General features: G+C 40.5%; 1 protein-coding gene and 1 long non-coding RNA gene across 6 annotated transcripts in view; one reads left to right on the top strand and one right to left on the bottom strand.

Annotated features, from left to right (window-relative positions):
* TSHR (thyroid stimulating hormone receptor) overlaps positions 1-19,162 on the bottom strand; it is a 157,676-nt gene that overhangs the window by 46,646 nt on the left and 91,868 nt on the right. For 3 of the 5 annotated variants that reach the window (XM_021098307.2, XM_021098308.2, NM_214297.1), the window contains 4 exon segments: positions 11,135-11,209; positions 6,485-6,559; positions 4,825-4,902; positions 1,267-1,335 (listed from right to left, as the gene is read on the bottom strand). In XM_021098307.2, coding sequence (XP_020953966.2) covers positions 1,267-1,335; positions 4,825-4,902; positions 6,485-6,559; positions 11,135-11,209 — 297 coding nt within the window. 5 annotated transcript variants of the gene reach the window in all.
* On the top strand, positions 2,104-10,774 carry LOC146401869 (uncharacterized). The gene is made up of 3 exons (XR_014811242.1): positions 2,104-5,180; positions 9,303-9,489; positions 9,886-10,774. It is a non-coding gene; the product is annotated as an uncharacterized LOC146401869 (long non-coding RNA).

Below are 19,162 nucleotides of genomic sequence, written 5' to 3'. Positions count from 1 at the left end.
AAAGTACAATTATTTTAAAATATTCAATTAACTTTTATAAAATAAATGAAACACAAAAATCTACTGCTTGTTGCTTCACTCGACTCTTACTAATGGTGGTTTTTTGTTTTTTGTTTTTTCCTTCTCCTATGTGTGATTTTTGACTATGAGAACCTATTTCATGGATCTTAACATTGTAAAGATCTGGGAGCCTGCATTAAGGTTCTTTCCTCTGTAGAGGTTGGCAGTTATTTCTGCCAAGAGTCAGGAGGTGCTACTAGGGTGCTTCCACTCCAGGTCTTGTCCAGGTTCCCTGTCTAGGCTGGGAGTCTCAGATCCCTTTACAGAAGAGTTTACATCACTTCCTCGCCCTCTCGTTGACTGAAGTCTAGTCTCCTGGCACTACTGATGCTGGCAACTGCCCCTGAGAGAGCTGCACCCTTTGTAAGTACCCAGCACTTTGGTTTCAGCTACTTGTTTGTTAGCTTATTTCATTTCCCTCTCTTGGAGCTATGACATAAAATGTAACTTCTAAAAAATGTAGCAGCTAGGTGTTTACTAGTAGTAGGAGTGCCCTAGGAATGATCTAGTCCACCATATTATGGAAAGTCAGCTCTACTAAAGCTATTTTTCATTTATTGCTTTTAATTTATATCACACACTAGTGTGGCTGAACCAGACCACCAGCTCTCAGCCACAAAGTATGCCCTGCCATAGATACTGGGGGCCATAGAGACCTGATAGAAAAGTATGACAAAAATAGAAACCCACATCAATGACTCTTTTTTGCCAATATCCTATTCTAGGCATTATTGATTTGCAGGGAAGGCAAAATTGGTTATGGATTTTCAGTGATTTCTGATTGAATCAACATAAATTCACATATTTCCTGAAAATGTGGAAGCAAAAACCTTGCTTTCCAAATAGCTTTGGACCTAAAGACACACCTTTACTTTAGTACATAGTAGGTGAATATTTACACAAACACACGCACACACACACACACGCACGCTTTCCTATAAGATAACTGAAGGTGACACCATTGTTCTTCATATTATCAAGGATAAACGCTTTGGGATTTAGAATTGGAATCAGTGTAAGTGTCCACTAACACTGGCTTTTGCCAAGTTTCTTAACATCATCCCCAAGTCTTGGTCGTACTAACTCTGGTGTTGAGGAATGCTCTGGTAGGATCTATCTCTAGCAGAATTCTGACCCACTGAATGGTCCTTCTTGGGGTGGGAGTGTAGGGGAGGATAGCAGTTTCCATGGCATCCTTTGACTTACACAGCATCCAGCTTTGTCCCATTGAAAGCATGTCCTTGGACTGAAGTAAAGCCATTGTTGTATAGTTTCCTATAATCAACAGAGATAAGAGAAATCAGTAACCTCTAAGAGGTGGTGCTGGCCCTTTTCTGGGGGTTGGGCTTCATTTCTTCAATGCCAGAAATGTGCACAAAGTTTCTCAGGTCCCACATAGGAGCCCCACAAGAAAACTTTATGGTATGTCTTGTTTGGGACATAGAAATATTTCCCCGTTTGAATCCCTATTCTCCAAACTTAGCTCCTAGAACTTTAAGCTGTTTCTCAGAAGCAGGTTCACTTTGAGGAACAAAGACTTGCCATCATTAAGAATTTTGATATATTCAGAAAACAGGGATTTTAGGTAATAGTTTACCCAATGTCAGTAATTGAGGAATATGTAGCCATTTCTCAGGATGAACACAGTAAAAGACATTATTTATCTGAATGCATGTTTTATATTTTTCTACTTAAAATGTTATTTCACATTTGTATTTTATCCATATTTTTATCCTCAGGACTTATCATAGATTAAATGCTTAATTAAATGGTTGAGGATTAAGTTAAATTGAGCTTCAAAAACAAATTGAAGAAAGCAGACAGACCATGGCCTTTTGTGGAAATTTTAATTTTTTAACTTGTTCCTGTGTTTGTGCAACTAACTAATCCATACAGTGATCCCAGGGGCTGGACTGAAGTGTTATTGCCTCTGTTTCCTAGTCAAGTTATTGAGATATTGGAGGTGATTGGCAAAGCCATATTGATACACAGCTGTTGGGAATCAGGATTTCTTCTCCTTCTTCTTCTTTTTTTCTTTTTTTCTTTCTTTTTTTTTTTTTTTTTTTTTCTGGTATGGCCACTCCTGTGGCATGTGGAAGTTCCTGGGCCAGGGATAGAATCTGAGCTATAGCTGTGACCTACGCCACAGCTGGGGCAACACTGGATCCTTTAACCCACTGTGCCAGGCTGAGGATCAAAGCCACACCTCTGCAGCAACCCAAGCCGCAGCAGTTGGATTCTTAACCCACTGGACCACAGTGGGAACTCCAGGGAATCAGTATTTCTGACCTCAAAAGTAATTCTTCCCACCCACCAAGAGCACACATCCTTCCTGCTGGAAAAGGAGCTCCACCTTAGGAACTCTGGTTTACACAGGGAAGCATGGGGTTTCCTGGGGGCTATTGATATGAGATAAGAGCAGGCAGCCATGGCCACATTCTGGCACAGCTAGTGGTGATTGTGGGAGAACTCTGAAAACTACTGTAGTCTATCTGCTGTGAATTCTGGTAACACAGTATGAAGCACACAAGAGACCACAAATTTGGAATTAGACCTGGCTATATCACTTCACAGTAGGCAATCCTGAGAATTTCTCAACCTCTGTTATCCTGAGTTTCCTTGTCTATAAAAATATGATGAAATAATACCTAACCAAAAGGTTGCCGGGAGGATATTATAGCCATGTATTTAACACAGTGAGGTGTGGACACTTAGAAGATGACCATGTTAAAAGGAATAAATACCCTGAAAACCTGGATTTATCTTATGTAGTTATGGAAAACTGAGAGGTAATCTTTGTTGTTGTTTTTTTAAATTTTTTTCAATAATTATATAATTAGTTTAATTCCAGCTACTAAGGTGTCCTGGGCAAGGACTGAAGTGCATAGGGACACTGAACACAGAGGCTTAGAAAGCTCTAATAGGTAAGTTATTTTTTTCTTAATAGAGTTATTTAATGAAGATGTAAGAACTGTCCACTTTGGCATTTCTGTTTTCCCAAACTTTGTTGAGAGGCCTAGACAAGAAAAATGTTCTTTGTCAGAATTACATTTCAGAGATTAAATAAAACTTTTATGGGACAAGCAGGCCTCAAAAAGGGAAAATAGTGAAGGAAGAAAAACATAGTCAAGAAAGAGAGAACAAAGGCTTTCAAACTTTGACTGAAACTCCATTCTATGAGGAATATGGGTACAAATTTGCTGGTAGACACATATCCTTTTGTGTTTATAGTTTTTTGAGCACGAGTCTCAATGAAGCAAGGGCTTTTGAAAGAATGTAGAAATAATCATCTGAAAAGATAATGGACAACCCATGCCAACCCCCTCTAGATTTCAGGAAGGTTGAGGTTCTCTCATTCAGAGGTTTGTCAGATATCTACTGGGCCCCATGCTGGGTCTGAGACAAAGAGCAGCTTCCACTTGAGAGGGCTGCTTGAAATATGGGGTCCTTATTGGTCCAATGCCAAAAGATGGGGGTAACATTCTGTAAAGAAATTGAGACTGGAGGTTACGCACGCTGAGTGGGAAATGGCAGAATGGAAACCTTGACTGAAGAGGTAAATGGCCTTGAGGTTTGAAACTGAGTAGGTTAAGACCCAAGGTCTTGTCTGTATTGTCCAATGAAATGGTGGGGTCTCCCGTCTTTTCAGGAGAGCTCACCCTATGTTCTGAGAAGGATGAATTGAAAAGCTCCACTGAGGGTCGAGTCTCAGAGGTGGAGATAGATCCATAGGGTCAAGACTGAGAGATGGCTGGAAACAGCTCTTTCAAAGAGTTGTGTTCAGGCTTGGATCCATTTTGCTAGGGGATAATCCAGTCAGGTTTGTGTGTGAAGAAGAAGCCCTGGACTGCAGTGTGACCAGAGAAAGGGAGCTGGTGACATTCTAGGCAGAACACCCACCAGGCCTAAACTTGGGCAGTGATGCTGAAACTAGAGAGAAGGGATCCTTTGGATGTAGCCCCAGCTCTACTTTGCAGCGAATTCAATGAGACAGGGAATTCTTTACCAGCTTGGAGAATTAACAATCTTTTATACCTCTATTAGGTCTCCTTCATGAGAACATTTTGTGAATTTTCCTGATAAAACAGTTCCTTTGAACAACTAAAGAGCAGAACCCATTCTAACTCTGAAAAATGATCTGGAGCAGAATTATGTTACTATGTTTTCTATTCAATATCCCTTCATAGGAGCTTAATGATAGTTTTAATGACACAGTTGAAGTATGAGTGCAGAGTATGAAAAGCCCTTAGTAGCATCATTTTCCAGCTCAGTGACTTTGGGACGGTCACTTAAATTTACTTTAACTCTTGGTTTTTCTTCTGTACAGGGGAATACTAGAATCTAGAATATTATAAGGCTTGTGGGCTACTAGCTCACTGCCTGTTTCGGTAAATAAAATTTTGTTGGAACATAACATAGCCATGTGCATTAGTTTATGTATCGTGTATGGCTGTTTTAACCTAGAATGGCAGAGTTGAGCAGTTATCACAAAGTCCATGTGGTCTGTAAAACCTGGATGACCCTTTACAAATAATATGTATGGACCATTTCTGCAAGGGAATACTCTTTGTCTCACTACATAAACCATTTTGTCATCTCAGGGTAGCACCATAAGGCACTGCTCTTATTTAACTATGTGAAACACTTGGTAGATCTTAGAGCACATACTCTATGGTAGTATGGTTCTTGGATGGCCTGTGAAAATATGACAATGGCCCAAATAAAACTTCCATTCTTGGTAGGAGTGGAGGTGGCAATACTCACAGTGTCAAGGTTTCGTTGCACAGGCCCTGAAAAGCATTCGCAGGGATTGATGTCATGTAAGGGTTGTCTGTAATTTCACTGCAACAGAGCAACAAAGACACTTGGTGAAAAAAAGGCTTTCCTTCAGGAACTCTGCTCTTGCTGAACATGTGCACTTGAATAAATAACCCGATGCAATTCAGTTTCATCTTATTTCTTTTTAAGTGTCACTGACTCTTAGCCTCTGGTGGCTCAGAGGTGAGGTGGTGAGAGCTCTCCTAGGTGAGCTTGCACTCCAAGCCCCAAATGTGCATTGAACAAGTTGGCTTTGAGTGTGAACTGAGGTTCCTGACCAGCCTCATCTGCAGGCAGAGCAGGTGGGTCTCAGAGACTTCTCATGAATCTCTGACAAATCCTTTGTCCAAGGCAACAAATTTTCTCAGTGAATTGAACCCGTAAAAAGGGTCTGTAGAATGGGACCAATGGATTTCATTTCATGAGTTTTATTAAAGTGTCCTCCACTTATAAAACACTGCCATGCAGATGCTCCTGAAAAACATTTCCGTGCTGCTGGAAGACAGCCTATATTTTGAAATGAGCAATTCTGCAGTAAAGAAGCATGGACTTTTTTTTCCAGCAAAATCTCAAGAGACTAGATCCTACCATTCTATGTTTTGCTGATTCTCTAGTACAAACTAAACCTGTAATTCTCTCTGCATATGTTCTTTCACTTCTGCACAACTAGTAAGACCCTTGACCATGGCATGGATTTTGGAAAAGAGCACATGGCCCCAGTAAGAAGTCACAGGACCCAGTTTGAGCACCACTCGAGACTGCTCCTTGGGACTCTGCTCAGACAAAACCCTTAGGTTTTCTATTCCTCGGTTTCCTTATTTGTAGAATGGAAACATTATAACTTGCTTTTATGCCTTGTAAGGTAGTTGTGAGGAGCAAACATGATAATGCATGGGGAAGTGTTTGAAAGCTATGTGAAAAATAAAGTGTTAACCTTATCATCAAATATCTTTCTATTCAATCACTCCCATCAACAAACATATATGCCATAGTTTCTCCCATTAAAAAAAAAAACTTTCCTCCATATTTGATATGCTTCAACCACTGAGACATTTTCTGCTCCTTTTTTTTCCACCTTATGGCTGCACCCATGACATATGGAAGTTCCTATGCCAGGGAATGAATCTAAGCTGCAGCTGTGGCAATGCTGGATCCTTTAACCCACTGCATTGGGGCTGGGGCTCAAACTTGCACCTCCACAGCGACCTGAGCCACTGCAGTTGGATTCTTAACACTCAATGCCACAGCAGGAACCCCCTCTATTCCTTTGTCAATAGTAAAACTTTCCAAAAGAGTTTGTTATGGTTGCTCTCTCTAATTCTCTCTTCTGGTTCTTTCTTGAGCCCACTCCACCCAGACTTCTCCACCCCGAGAGCGCCAATGGAACTGGTCTTTTCAAATTTGTCAATGCCCCACATTACTAAACCCAATGGCCTTTTCTCAGTCTTTGTCTTACTACATCCATTAGCACATTTGTCACAGCTGATCACTGCTTCCTCCTTGAAACAACTGCCTCACTTGGTTTCAACCAACCCCTATGGCTGCCCCCTAGTTCTTGTCGGTGATAAGTAGAACACTGCCAAATATTGAATGCGTGCACACTTACAGTATGAAGAATACATCAGTGGAATACACTTTGGTCAGGTCTGGGAATATTCTAAGTCCAGTGTTGAAAATGCCACTGAAGGACATGAGAAAGAAAAAAAAAAGTAACAGAAATAAGGTGAGAACATCAACACATAGAAAGTAGAATAATGTAGTAACTGAAAGTATGTGTTCTGAAGTCAGACTAGGGCCAAATCCTAACTCCTTCCTTAATTACCTGAGAGACCATGGCAAGTTCTAACCTTCAGATGAGATGATGTTCCCTCAAAGTATAAGAATCTAACCCAGGGGAGTTCCCGTCATGGCGCAGTGGTTAACGAATCCGACTAGGAACCATGAGGTTGCGGGTTCGATCCCTGCCCTTGCTCAGTGGGTTAACGATCCGGCGTTGCCGTGAGCTGTGGTGTAGATTGCAGACGCGGCTCGGGTCCTGCGTTGCTGTGGCTCTGGCGTAGGCTGGTGGCCACAGCTCCGATTAGACCCCTAGCCTGGGAACCTCCATATGCCACGGGAGCGGCCAAAGAAATAGCAAAAAGACAAAAAAAAAAAAAAAAAAAAAAAAAAGAATCTAACCCAGTCCACCAATGTCAACACATCTTTTCTGTTTAGAAGAAACTGGAGATTGTTTGGGATTCTTTGTGTGTGTGAGATTTCCTTGTTTTAACTGGAGGACATTATGTGTCTATTAGAAAGAGAGGAGGGTAGAATAAGGGAAGGATGGGACCAGAAGACAATATAATCACCCAACTTCAAGTTAGACTTCCTCTTTCAAACTCTCCATTACATGTTCTCATTATTTTACCAAGCATGCTATTCCCATGGCAATCACCTGAGAATACCACAGCAGCAGTACCATAAAAAACATGTCCAGACAAGGAAGGAAATCAGTCAAAGACAATGTCTTTGCTCTCCAAAGCTTGTGCCATCAGGGCAAAATGTCAAGATTAAAACATGCATAAAACAGCATGAGTACAAAAACTTGAAGGGTCCAGATGCTTCCCAGATTTAGTTGGTTTAACACCTGTTGCAGCTAATGCAATGTAGGTAGTGGAAATAGTGATTTTTTTTAAGAGCTTTGGCATGGCATGGTGAGAACTTGTCATGACCGGTAAACTTTCACAGAAAGCTTTCCTGTAGAGAAAACTCTGGTTTCATAGATACACCTTCTGGGCAAATTGTGACCTGACTCCTTCCAGAAGGGAAGGTATAGGATTTAAAGAGGAACCAGGCATCTGAGGTCTCAAAAAAGAGCAAAATGGATATTCAAATAATAAAGAAGAAAAGTAAAATTCCATAAGGTATATGTGAAGAACAGTAAACAAACTAGTTCAATTGCAACAGTGGTTCATGTGGAAGAGTAGGGCAGAAAGGCCGAAGAGTTAACTAGGAACTATATGGAAAAGGGCTGGAAATGCCAGATTAGGCATTTGGACCAGGACTTCTCTATTCTTCAAAACCTCAAACAAGTCCATCTCCTTTTTGCTGCTCCCCCAGATAATGCATATGCCTCTCATTTGTCACTTACCATTATTCTCCTGTAGGGGAGGAACTTTTCAATTCCATGTATAATATCTTCCTTGGAATTCCTGTTGTGGCTCAGTGGTTAACGAATCCAACTAGGAACCATGAGGTTGTGGGTTCGATCCCTGGCCTTGCTCAGGGGGTTAAGGATCCTGCGTTGCTGTGGCTCTGGCGTAGGCTGGCAGCTACAGCTCCGATTAGACCCCTAGCCTGGGAACCTCCATATGATGCAGAAGAAGCCCTAGAAAAGGCAAAAAGACAAAAAATAAAAATAAAAAATATAGTATCTTCCTTAACTAGATTGTAAGCTTCTTGAAGGAAAGGATAAGGTTTAATTATCCTATGTGTTGCCCACAGAGCCTTGCACATAATAGGGGACCATCATATCAAAGAGTTACAGGTCGTTGAAACTCAGTCCACACAGGAACAATTGCCTTATGCCATAAGTTTTTTTGTTTATTTGTTTGTTTTTGCTTCTTACGGCCACACCTGTGGCATATGGAAGCTCCCAGGCTAGGGGTCGAATTGGATCTACAGCTGCTGGCCTGCACCACAGCCATAGCAATGCAGGATCCAAGCATCTGCAACCTGCGTCACAGCTCATGGCAACACCAGATCCTTAACCCGCTGAGGGAGGCCAAAGATTGAACCTGTGTCCTTGAACCTTCGTCCTCATGGATACAAGTTGGGTTTGTTACTGCTGAGCCACAACAGGAAATCCCTGCCATAAGTTATTATTCCTTCCCAGATACCCCTTTAGCCACCTATCTGGTCCATACCCCCTCCTGTTCTCCCATCATCTTCCATTCCTACCTCTTCAACACTGGACTATTTTTAGTTCCCCAGACAAGTCATGTGGTTTCATACCTCTGTTTTTATCATGCTATTCCATTCACCTGTATTTCTCTTCTACTCTCCACCCACCCCCTCCTTTCATGGATAACTTCTAACCATTCTTAAAGACTTATTTCATAAAATAAATATAGATATATATTTTATTTAAAATCCTAGATATAAATGGAGTTCCTGTCATGGCTCAGCGGTAACGAACCCAACTAGTACCCATGGGGATGTGGGTTCGATCCCTGGCCTCACTCAATGGGTTAAAGACCTGTTATTGCCATGGTTCGACCCTTGGCCTGGGAACGTCCCTGTGCCATGGGTGTGGCCCTAAAAAAATATAATAAAATAAAATCTTAGATGGAAATGAATATGTTAATAGTGATTATTTCTGGATATTGGGATTGAGGTTGCTTTTTTTGTCCCTCATAACGTTTTTGTGTTCTAATCTTTTACAGTGCGTGTGGTCAGGAAAGAAGGGAAGAAGTGAAAGTGCCCATAGGATCTGAGGCCGTAGACACACCTCCGCTGAACACATCTTCACGCTGTGCTAGGCAGTAAAGATATAACAGCAAGCAAAAATGCTGTGGTCCCTGCTCTCACGGAGGTTACAGTTAGCTCACAATGTGTCACCAAAGCGAAGCAGTAAGTGCTGTCCTTTCCATTTTTGTCCCCCAACCTCTAAGAGATTAGATTAACCCTTTTTTTGTTCTTTGTTTTTGTATGCATGTGTAACAGTCATTCTAATATTTTGATACCTATTTCCTAACAAAATGGATGGGTGGGCTCTCAGAGCATTCTGTTTTGTTTTTTTTCTGTTATGTTCCATTTAAAACTATATGTACATGCTGGCATTTTCTCCTTTAAGTTTCTTGGGGCAGGTCTCTGGTCCCACTATGCTTCACTTTTGAATAGGTTTTTAAAATGTGGATCATTTCATCTGAAACCTTCCCTGATGGGAAAAGGTGGCGAGTGAGTCACAGGATGTGGTTTGCCCCAGGCCACACACCCTTGAAATGACCCTGGCTCATATCATCCTAGGGATATTCCTACATTATAATTCACTTCTTCAGCTCCATACCAAAAAAACAAACAAGCCTATGAAAAAATGGGCAGAAGATCTAAACAGACAATTCTCCAAAGAAGACATACAGATGGCCAAGAAACATATGAAAAGATGTTCAACGTCACTCATTATTAGAGAAATGCAAATCAAAACCACTCTGAAGTACCGCCTTATACCAGCCAGAATGGCCATCATCAAAAAGTCTACAAACAATAAGTGCTGGAGAGGGTGTGGAGAAAAAGGAACCCTAGTACACTGTTGGTGGGATTGTAAATTGGTGCAACCACTGTGGAAAGCAGTATGGAGATTCCTCAGAAAACTAAACATAGAACTATCATTTGATCCAGCAATCCCATTCCTGGCATCTATCCAGAGAAAACCACGACTCGGAAAGACACAAGTACTCCAATGTTCATTGCAGCACTATTTACAATAGCCAAAACATGGAAACAACCTAAATGTCCATCGACAGAGGAGTGGATCCAGAAGATGTGGTACATATACACAATGGAATATTACTCAGCCATTAAAAAGAACGATATAATAGCATTTTTTGCAACATGGATGGACCTAGAAACTATCATGCTAAGTGAAGTCAGACATACAATGAGCCACCAACATCAAATGCTTTCACTGACATGTGGAATCTGAAAAAAGGACAGACTGAACTTCTTTGCAGAACAGATGCTGACTCACAGACATTGAAAAACTTATGATCTCTGGTGGAGACAGTTTGGGGGGTGGGGGGATGTGCCTGGGCTGTGGGATGGAAATCCTGTGAAACTGGACTGTTATGATCATTATACAACTACAGATGTGATAAATTCATTTGAGTAATAAAAAAAATGGGGAATTAAAAAAAAAGGTAGGATACGTGTAACTGGGTCACTTTGCTGTAAAAAAAAAAAAGAGAAGAAAAAGAAAAAGGATACTGAAGTTCCCATCGTGGTTCAATAGGTTAAGAACCTGTCATGGGGTCCCTGAGGTGGTGGATTGGGTCCCTGGCCTCCCTCAGTGGGTTGAGGAGTGGGTGTTGCCACAAGGTGTAGCAGTGGTCGCAGATGCACCTCAGATCTGGTGTTGCTGTGGCTGTGGTATAGGCTGGCAGCTGCAGCTCTGATTCGATGCCTATCCTGGGATCTTCCATATGCCACGGGTATGACCCTAATAAATAAATAAATAAATAAATAAAAAGGGTAGGATGTGATGGACGTTAATACTTACAGGAACTTTAGAAGGGGGAGATCTTTTAGGGCACCAGGGTTTATGTACGTTAAGCTTCTGGTATTCCGAATCTCTCTGTAAAAGTTATAAGGAACATAGTCACTATAATATATCCATTTCTGTTCTTATGAAAGATAAAACCACAAAAATCATGTGTAACAAATGTTCATGAGAAGAATACACATTAATATGGTGCCCCAGAGACTTTTTTTGCCAGAGTCAGTCCCATCAACAACAAGCTATTTTTGGCTCCTCTCAAGGACCTAATGGCTATTCAGTTCTTTCATCGTTGATTTCGTTTCAATCCATTTAAATTTGAGAGCGACCTTTCTCTTATTCATGGTCTCAAAGCATCTTTCTTTCCTTTTAGATTTAAATAGAAATGGAAAACCTCTCCAATGTTTTGTTGAGGGCAAATATCTTTATTGTAACAATAACAAGGAACCTGGCCCTGGAGTGGAGGTTTGAGTGGATTACATAATGGATGACAGCAGCGAGCAATAAGGTCAGGGAGGTTCCTCTGTCCATTGCTATTTCAGAAGTAGTAGAGGCAGTGAATATTAAGAGTTCATTCGGTTTATTTTTCTATATCAGTAATTTAAAGCTCTTCAGCATTGCGGAGATATCACCTAAGTCTATAGCTTATATACTTAGGTTTATATATGTGCTAATCAAAATGCACAAGTAGCATTAGTGAAATCAGTGCCTATTAGAAATAGGCTCTCACTGGTAGAATTAAATGTATTCAACATGTGTAGATGGGTTAAAAGAGTTTAAAGGCCCTCCCTAGGCTTATATGAGGAGGGTAGAACTTAGTAAGACCTATAGTCTATCCCCTTCTTGGTAGTTTGGTACTTAAGGCTTGATTCCTGAAGGAACTTGCATCTAGTTGTTGATGGTAACAACTAGATTTATTTATTTATTTATTTTTATTTTTAAATTTTTTTATTACTCAAATGAATTTATCACATCTGTAGTTGTATAATGACCATAACAGTCCAATTTCACAGGATTTCCATCCCACAACCCAAGCACATCCCCCCACTCCCCAAACTGTCTCCACCAGAGATCATAAGTTTTTCAATGTCTGTGAGTCAGCATCTGTTCTGCAAAGAAGTTCAGTCTGTCCTTTTTTCAGATTCCACATGTCAGTGAAAGCATTTGATGTTGGTGGCTCATTGTATGTCTGACTTCACTTAGCATGATAGTTTCTAGTCCATCCATGTTGCAAAAAATGCTGGTATTTCATTCTTTTTAATGGCTGAGTAATATTCCATTGTGTATATGTACCACAACTAGAAGATTTAAACAGTTTTATTGAGAATTTCCATAAAATTCATGTATGGCAATTTAGATGTAGTTAGATGATTTTTAGGAAACTTATAGAATTGTGTAATCATCATCACAATCCAGTTTTAGAACATGTCCATCAATGACAAAATTAATCATATGCACATTTGCAGTTAATTCCCACCCCCTGCCCCATGCCTAGCAACCACTGGATTTCCCTTCTGCCTCTAAATTTGCCTTTTCTGGACATTCACATAAACAGAATCGTAAACATATAGTCTTCTGCGTCAGGCATCTTTCAGTTAGTATGATGTCTGTGAGGTTCTTCCCCATTGTAGCATTTATCAGTAATTTCCTCCCTCCCCCCCACCTTTTTTTTTTTTTTTTGCCATTTCTTGGGCCACTCCTGGGGCATATGGAGGTTCCCAGGCTAGGGGTCTAATCGGAGCTGTAGCTGCCAGCCTACGCCAGAGCCACAGCAACGCAGGATCCAAGCCGCGTCTGCAACCTACACCACAGCTCACGGCAACGCCGGATTGTTAACCCACTGAGCAAGGCCAGGGATTGAACCCGCAACCTCATGGTTCCTAGTCGGATTCGTTAACCACTGCACCATGATGGGAACTCCTTTTTTTTCCTCTTTTGATGGCCGCACCTGCAGCATATGGAAGTCCCCTGGCCACGGGTCGAATCTGAGCGGCATCTATGACCTACACCACAGCTTGCAGCAATGCTGGATCCTTAACCCACTAAGCAAGGCTGGGGTTGAACCCACATTCTCATAGAGACAACACTGCATCCTTAATCCAGTGAGCCACAATGGGAACTCTAGTAATTTATTCCTTTTTCTTACTAAATAGTCGGATGAAACCGAGATCAAATCTTGGCTCTGCCACTTCTGGCTACATGACTTTGGGTAAGTTCCTTGACCTCTTTGAGCCATAGTTTCCTCATTTGTGAAAGAGGGACAATAATAGTGGCGCTTTCATAAGACTCTTGTAAGGATTAAATAATGTCTATAAGGGGTTTGATGTGTGTCCTAGCTTGCAGTGATGTCTCTATAGATGGTAGTTTTATTATTGTTATTCTCCTGAGCGGAAGGAAAGCTAGAGCAGACAATGGACACTTGGGGTTGGAGGTACTGTGATGTTTGGAAAAATTCAAAAACAAAAAACCAAAGAACCACTAGGTTTCTTATTTGATAAAGATACTGAATGTGAAGCAGACCTTGGGAAAGAGAGTGCGGCATTAAATCTGAGAACAGAAACCATCTCCCACCTCCCCCACCTCAGTTTTCTTACTGGTACCTTGTCTTCATTAGTATAACTTTTGCCCCCGGAAATAACTTTATTGTTCATTTATGGGACGTTCTTGAAAGACTCACCAATGCTTCAACAGTTTATATCCCAAGACTCTTAGAAATCCTCACCTCAAAATCTTTGCCTTGTTGTTTCCACTAATCCTAAGCTATCATATCATGATTCTTACCCAGTCAAGACCCTGCCTGTCAAGACTCACTTTAAACTAGATTTTAAATTTTGTTCTAGCTTGAAACTCAAAGCCCTGTATCCCCGAAACTCCCTCTATCCTGGGTAAACTGGGATGGTTGGCTACCTTACTGCACAGTTTCACTGCAGTCCCGCCTTGTCCCTGTAAAACTATCCAACTCTGCAGAGTCCAGGTGCTCCCTCTCTGAATGATGAGCCATAAACTCCTTGCCAGAGCTTTCCATCTGGGGAGGAGGATTCAAACTGCTGTCAATCAAATGTATACTAGTTAGAAAACTTTAAAAACGATCTAAGTGTGGTTTGCAGTCTGGAAAATTACTCCACGAGACCACTGCCAAACAAGCAGACTTGAAAGAGAAGCCCAAGAGAATGTCACAATGAAAGAGAGTGTAGCCCAGTCGAATCAGTTTTAGGAGTAGAGAATGAAAGGGAAATGAAACACTGCTATTGGTTACAGCTGATTAAATGAGGCTGGCAACCCCCGTGGAGGCTGTAAGAGAAGAGGTGGGAGAGGCTCCAAGGAGAGAGGAGAGACACAAAAGAGATGATGGATTTTTCAGGGAAAATGTAAGAGTGGAAAAAAGACAAGAGACACCACAAGAAAACACCAGGGAAAAGAAGCCGCTTTCTGAGGTAAGGTCAGTTAACACTTGCTCACCAATGACTTAAAGAAAAAAATCTCAGCTGAGATAAAGGTAAATACTGCATGATAGCATTTATACGTGGAATCTAAACATGCCAAACTCAGAGAAACAGAGAGTAGAGTGGTGGTTACCAGGGACCAGGGTGGGGCAGTGGGGAGATATTGGTTAAAGTGTACAATCTTCCAGTTATAAGATTAGCAGATTCTGGGAACCTAATGTATAGCATGATGATTATAGCTGATAATTCTGTATTATATCATTGAAAGTTACTGAGAGATCTTAAATGTTCTTAACACAAAAAGGAAACAGTAATTATGGAATGGGATAGAGGTGTTAGCTCTTGCTATAGTGGGAATCATTTTGCGATATATGTGTATCAAATCAATACATCATATACCTTAAACTTACGTGAAGTTATATGTCAGTTATATCTCAATAAAGCTAGAAAAATAAAATCTCTGTTGAAACAAAGAGGGGGAGGGACTGTGAACTGTCCGTAGTTTAGCTGAATGGTGACACATGTCAGAAGTGAATGCAGCTGGTATAATCTTGTCAAAGAAAGCGAGGGAGGCATAGAGGTAAGTACTAAAAATCTCTGATAAAGGAAGAATGAAATAAGAGCCCAAATCTGAGTGAGTTCCAAGCATGCCTGGGAGGGTGAATCTGAATTACACAATTTTGAGCTAAACAATTATGGCCCAAGCATGCAGGTGGCTAGGGAAGCAGGAAGCTAGGGAGGCTAGGGAACCAAGAGAAAGAAAACCTATATGTAATCGAAGCACAGGAATAGAGATGACCTGCAGGGTGAGTCTGAACAAGGGCTGGAGATGGCACTGCCTCTGTCTGGATCAGCAGCCTATGCTCATCCACCCAGTCCTGTCCCATGAACAGAAAATAAACTTCAGTAACTTTAGGACTTACACATTTTTATTTCTTACAGTACTTAGCCTCCCCAGCTCATACAGTAAGCACTGATAAAGTTCTTAAAGTACAGAGCACACTGTTGATAAAGGTCATCGCTGAGAGAAAGCTTAGGAAGTTAGGAATGTGTCACTTTCACTTTTTATTTTATCTTGTTCAAATGAAGAGCAACGATTACTAAAAAGGGATGCAAAAACCCCCAAATTAAAAAAAGCAAAGCAAATATGTTCTATATAAAATTTTTAATAGGCAGTGCCAAAGTCTGCTTAAATCTTCACAGCGCTCCTTTGTGAAGTGGGGTGATTTAGCTGCGTCAGGGAGCTATGTGAGGATCTTGAAGCTAATTGATTAGAAAAGCCTAGCCTTGGAAGAGTAAAAGGCAACAAGGGACTGAGTATACTTCTTATTACTCAAGATGGTTCTAGCAGTGAGCCAATATAAGAATTGACTTAAGCGCAGCAGGTAACAGCAACCTTATTTTGCAGACAAAACAATGGAGACGCTTAGAAAGGTTAAGTGATTTATCTCCTATTACACAGTTAGGAGGCAACTCTGGGCCTTAAGCTAGGAAATTTCTTTTCTTTTGTCTTTTTAGGGCAGCACTCACGGCATATGAATGTTCCCAGGCTAGGGGTTGAATTGGAGCTGTAGCCGCTGGCCTTCGCCACAGTCACAGCAATGCCAGATCCTTAACCCACTGAGTGAGGCCAGGGATTGAACTTGCATTTTCATGGATGCTAGTCAGTTGCCTTTCCACTGAGCCATGGGAACTCCAAGCTAGGAATTCTAATTCCAAATACAGCGTTTTTTTTTTTTGTTTGTTTGTTTTGTTTTTTAATGATACTTAAGGAGATCATTGACCAGAATCTAAAAGAAATATAAATATTCATTATTGTTTAATTTTCCTTTGTTGAATTTCAAATGAAATGCACATTTACATGAAAAGTCTCAACATGGAGTTCTTGATGTGGCACAGCAGAAACGAATCCAACTAGGAACCATGAGGTTGCGGGTTCGATCCCTGGCCTCACTCAGTGGGTTAAGGATCCGGCATTGCCATGAGCTATGGTGTAGGTCACAGACAAGGCTTGGATCTGGAGTTGCTGTGCCTGTGGCTGTGGCTGGCAGCTGTAGCTCTGATTAGACCCCTAGCCTGGGAACCTCCATATGCTGCCCTAAAAAAAAAAAAAAAAAACAAAGAAAAAGTCTTAACATTAATGCCCATTGTGCAGTATTTTCACAAGATAAGCAGATTAATAATTTGGCCTACATTAGGTTCATTTAATCATATGTCTAATTCTGGTATTTTTTTTTTCTGCTTCAGAAATATTTTATTGGTTCTCTTCCTCCTGTATACCATTGGGAACTATATCTAGTCACTTATGATGGAGCATGATAATATGAGAAAAAGAGTGCAAATATGTATGTATGTATGTATGTATGTGTGACTGGGTCACCTTGCTGTATAGTAAAAACTGACAAAGCACTGTAAACCAGCTATGTTGGAAAAAATAAAAATCATTTAAAAAATAAATTAAAATTAAAATTAAAGAAATATTTTGTTAATTTTCAATAAGAGCCAACGACACAGAAAATGGTTTGTTTAAAACAACTGGCACTGTGGCAGGTACTTAGTACCCAGCCTAAACCCCAAAGAACATGGGAAATGTGCAAGGTAGGAGAAGAGAGTTCTCAGGTTAGGGAGGGAGTAGCCAAAGGAGGGGGAAATGAAGGCCTAAATGCGCCTATGAAGGAACTGTCCAACTACTGATTTTCTTCCACTGTCCTGTCCCCCTCCCACCTCAATTATTCAATAAGCATTAATTAGTTCCTGGCTTTTGACAGTGCTGTTCAACCTTAGAGGTATTTACCCATGTCCTAAACATGCCCAGTCTCTGAATGAAAAGCACACCCAGCTGGGAGAGAATTGAGGGCAATGCCAAAGTCCAGTTGGCATTTCACCTGCAAAGTCAGATGGGACCAAGAGTGATTGGAAAGCTTCAAATGTGCACTGGGCATGGAGACTGAGTTAAGTGTCTCAAGAGAAGAGAAGCTGCCTCAGTCAGCACAGCCGAACTTGTAAAAAATACAAATGCAATAATGTGTAAGACTGTTGTTGAAAACGAGGAACTTAATGAGAATATCAGCCAGAAACCTAGCTCTCAGCCAGTTTCAGATCTTTTTCAACTCTTACTTCAATTTGATTTTCAGTTTTTTTCTAGTCTGCTTTTAAGTGGCAATAATTCAAGAAAATGGGAGGTGGGCCACTCTGACTAGATCTGTTTGCTCTAGTGAGTAGAATAGGGAGAGATTGATTAAAATTAAACAAATAGTTGTTAGGTATCTATTATGTGCAACTTTACTGCATGCCCCAGCAGGTAGAGAGAAGTAGTAAGTAATTATTGAACTGCTTTAAAAACAAGATATGAGTGTACTGGCAAAGCCATTATTGTTGTGTTAAAGACTTTAAATACTATACTGTACCCAGGTTAAAAGTAGGACTAAGAATTTGGTAAACTGATTTTTTTTTTAATTTTACTGTAGTATTACTTTCAGGTGTACAGCAAAGTAAAGCAATTGTACATAAGCATATATCCATTCTTTTTTTCCATTTCGGTTATTATAGAATATTGAGTAGATTGCCCTGTGTTATACTGTAGGTCTTTTTTAGTTATCTACTTTATGTATAGTATAGTGCATATATTAATCCCATCCTCCTAATTTATTCCCTTCTCCCACAGTTTCCACTTTGGTAATCCTAAACTTGATTTTGAAATCCGTGAATTTGTTTCTGTTTTGTGAAAAAGTTCTTTTGTATCATTCTTATTCATGTAAGTGATATCTTATGCTATTTGTCTCTGACTGACTTGGTATGATAATCTCTAGGTCTATCCATGTTGCTGCAAATGGCATTATTTCTTTTTCATGGCTGAGTAGTATTACATTGTATATATGTATCACATGTTCTTTATCTGTTCATCTGTCAATAGACATTTAGGTAGTTTCCATGTCTTGGCTATTGTAAATAATGCTGCTATGAACATAGGGGTGCAAGTATCATTCTGAATTACAGTTTTGTCTGGGTATATGCCCAGGAGTGGGATTGCTGATTCATATGGTAATTCTGTTTTAGTAGAATTAAAACAGCCTCCATACTGTTTTCCATTGTGGTTGTACCAACTTAAATTTTCACCAACAGTATAGGAGGGGAACCCCAACATTTAGAAATGGGGATGAAGAAGATTCCAACAAAGGAGAAAAAGAAAGATTGACCAACATGGTTGGAGGACAGCTAGGAGTGTGGTATCACAGAAGCTAAGGGAAGAGGGTATGGATAAAAATAGAATAATCCACTGTTTTGAATTCTGTGTATATTTTGCTCTAAGATGCAATGACTATGGCTTCAGCACAGTGTTAAACATAGTCTATTTATTGAACAAATGGGTAGCTTTGTATCTTTGGAAAGCTAGCCCATGGCCACTAACAAAAACAATGTAGGTGTTCATGTTCTATCACCCCAATTCATATCAGAGAACAAAATCTAAACATGAACTGGGAAGCCATCTCAGAGGATATATATTGAGCTTTGCCAGGAAAAGGCTGAGAGGCACTGGAGAGATGATGAGAAGTGGGGATGATGAGGTGTGAGCTCTCCATACCATGAC

This window comes from Sus scrofa, chromosome 7, assembly GCF_054392235.1.
Source record: "Sus scrofa isolate SSC_HxYL_T2T_F1_AM1 chromosome 7, Sscrofa_HxYL_maternal_Yorkshire_Landrace_v2.0, whole genome shotgun sequence".
NCBI classification, from domain to species: domain Eukaryota; kingdom Metazoa; phylum Chordata; class Mammalia; order Artiodactyla; family Suidae; genus Sus; species Sus scrofa.
Note: the sequence above shows the minus strand (reverse complement) of the source record. Positions and strands in the feature narration are given on the sequence as shown.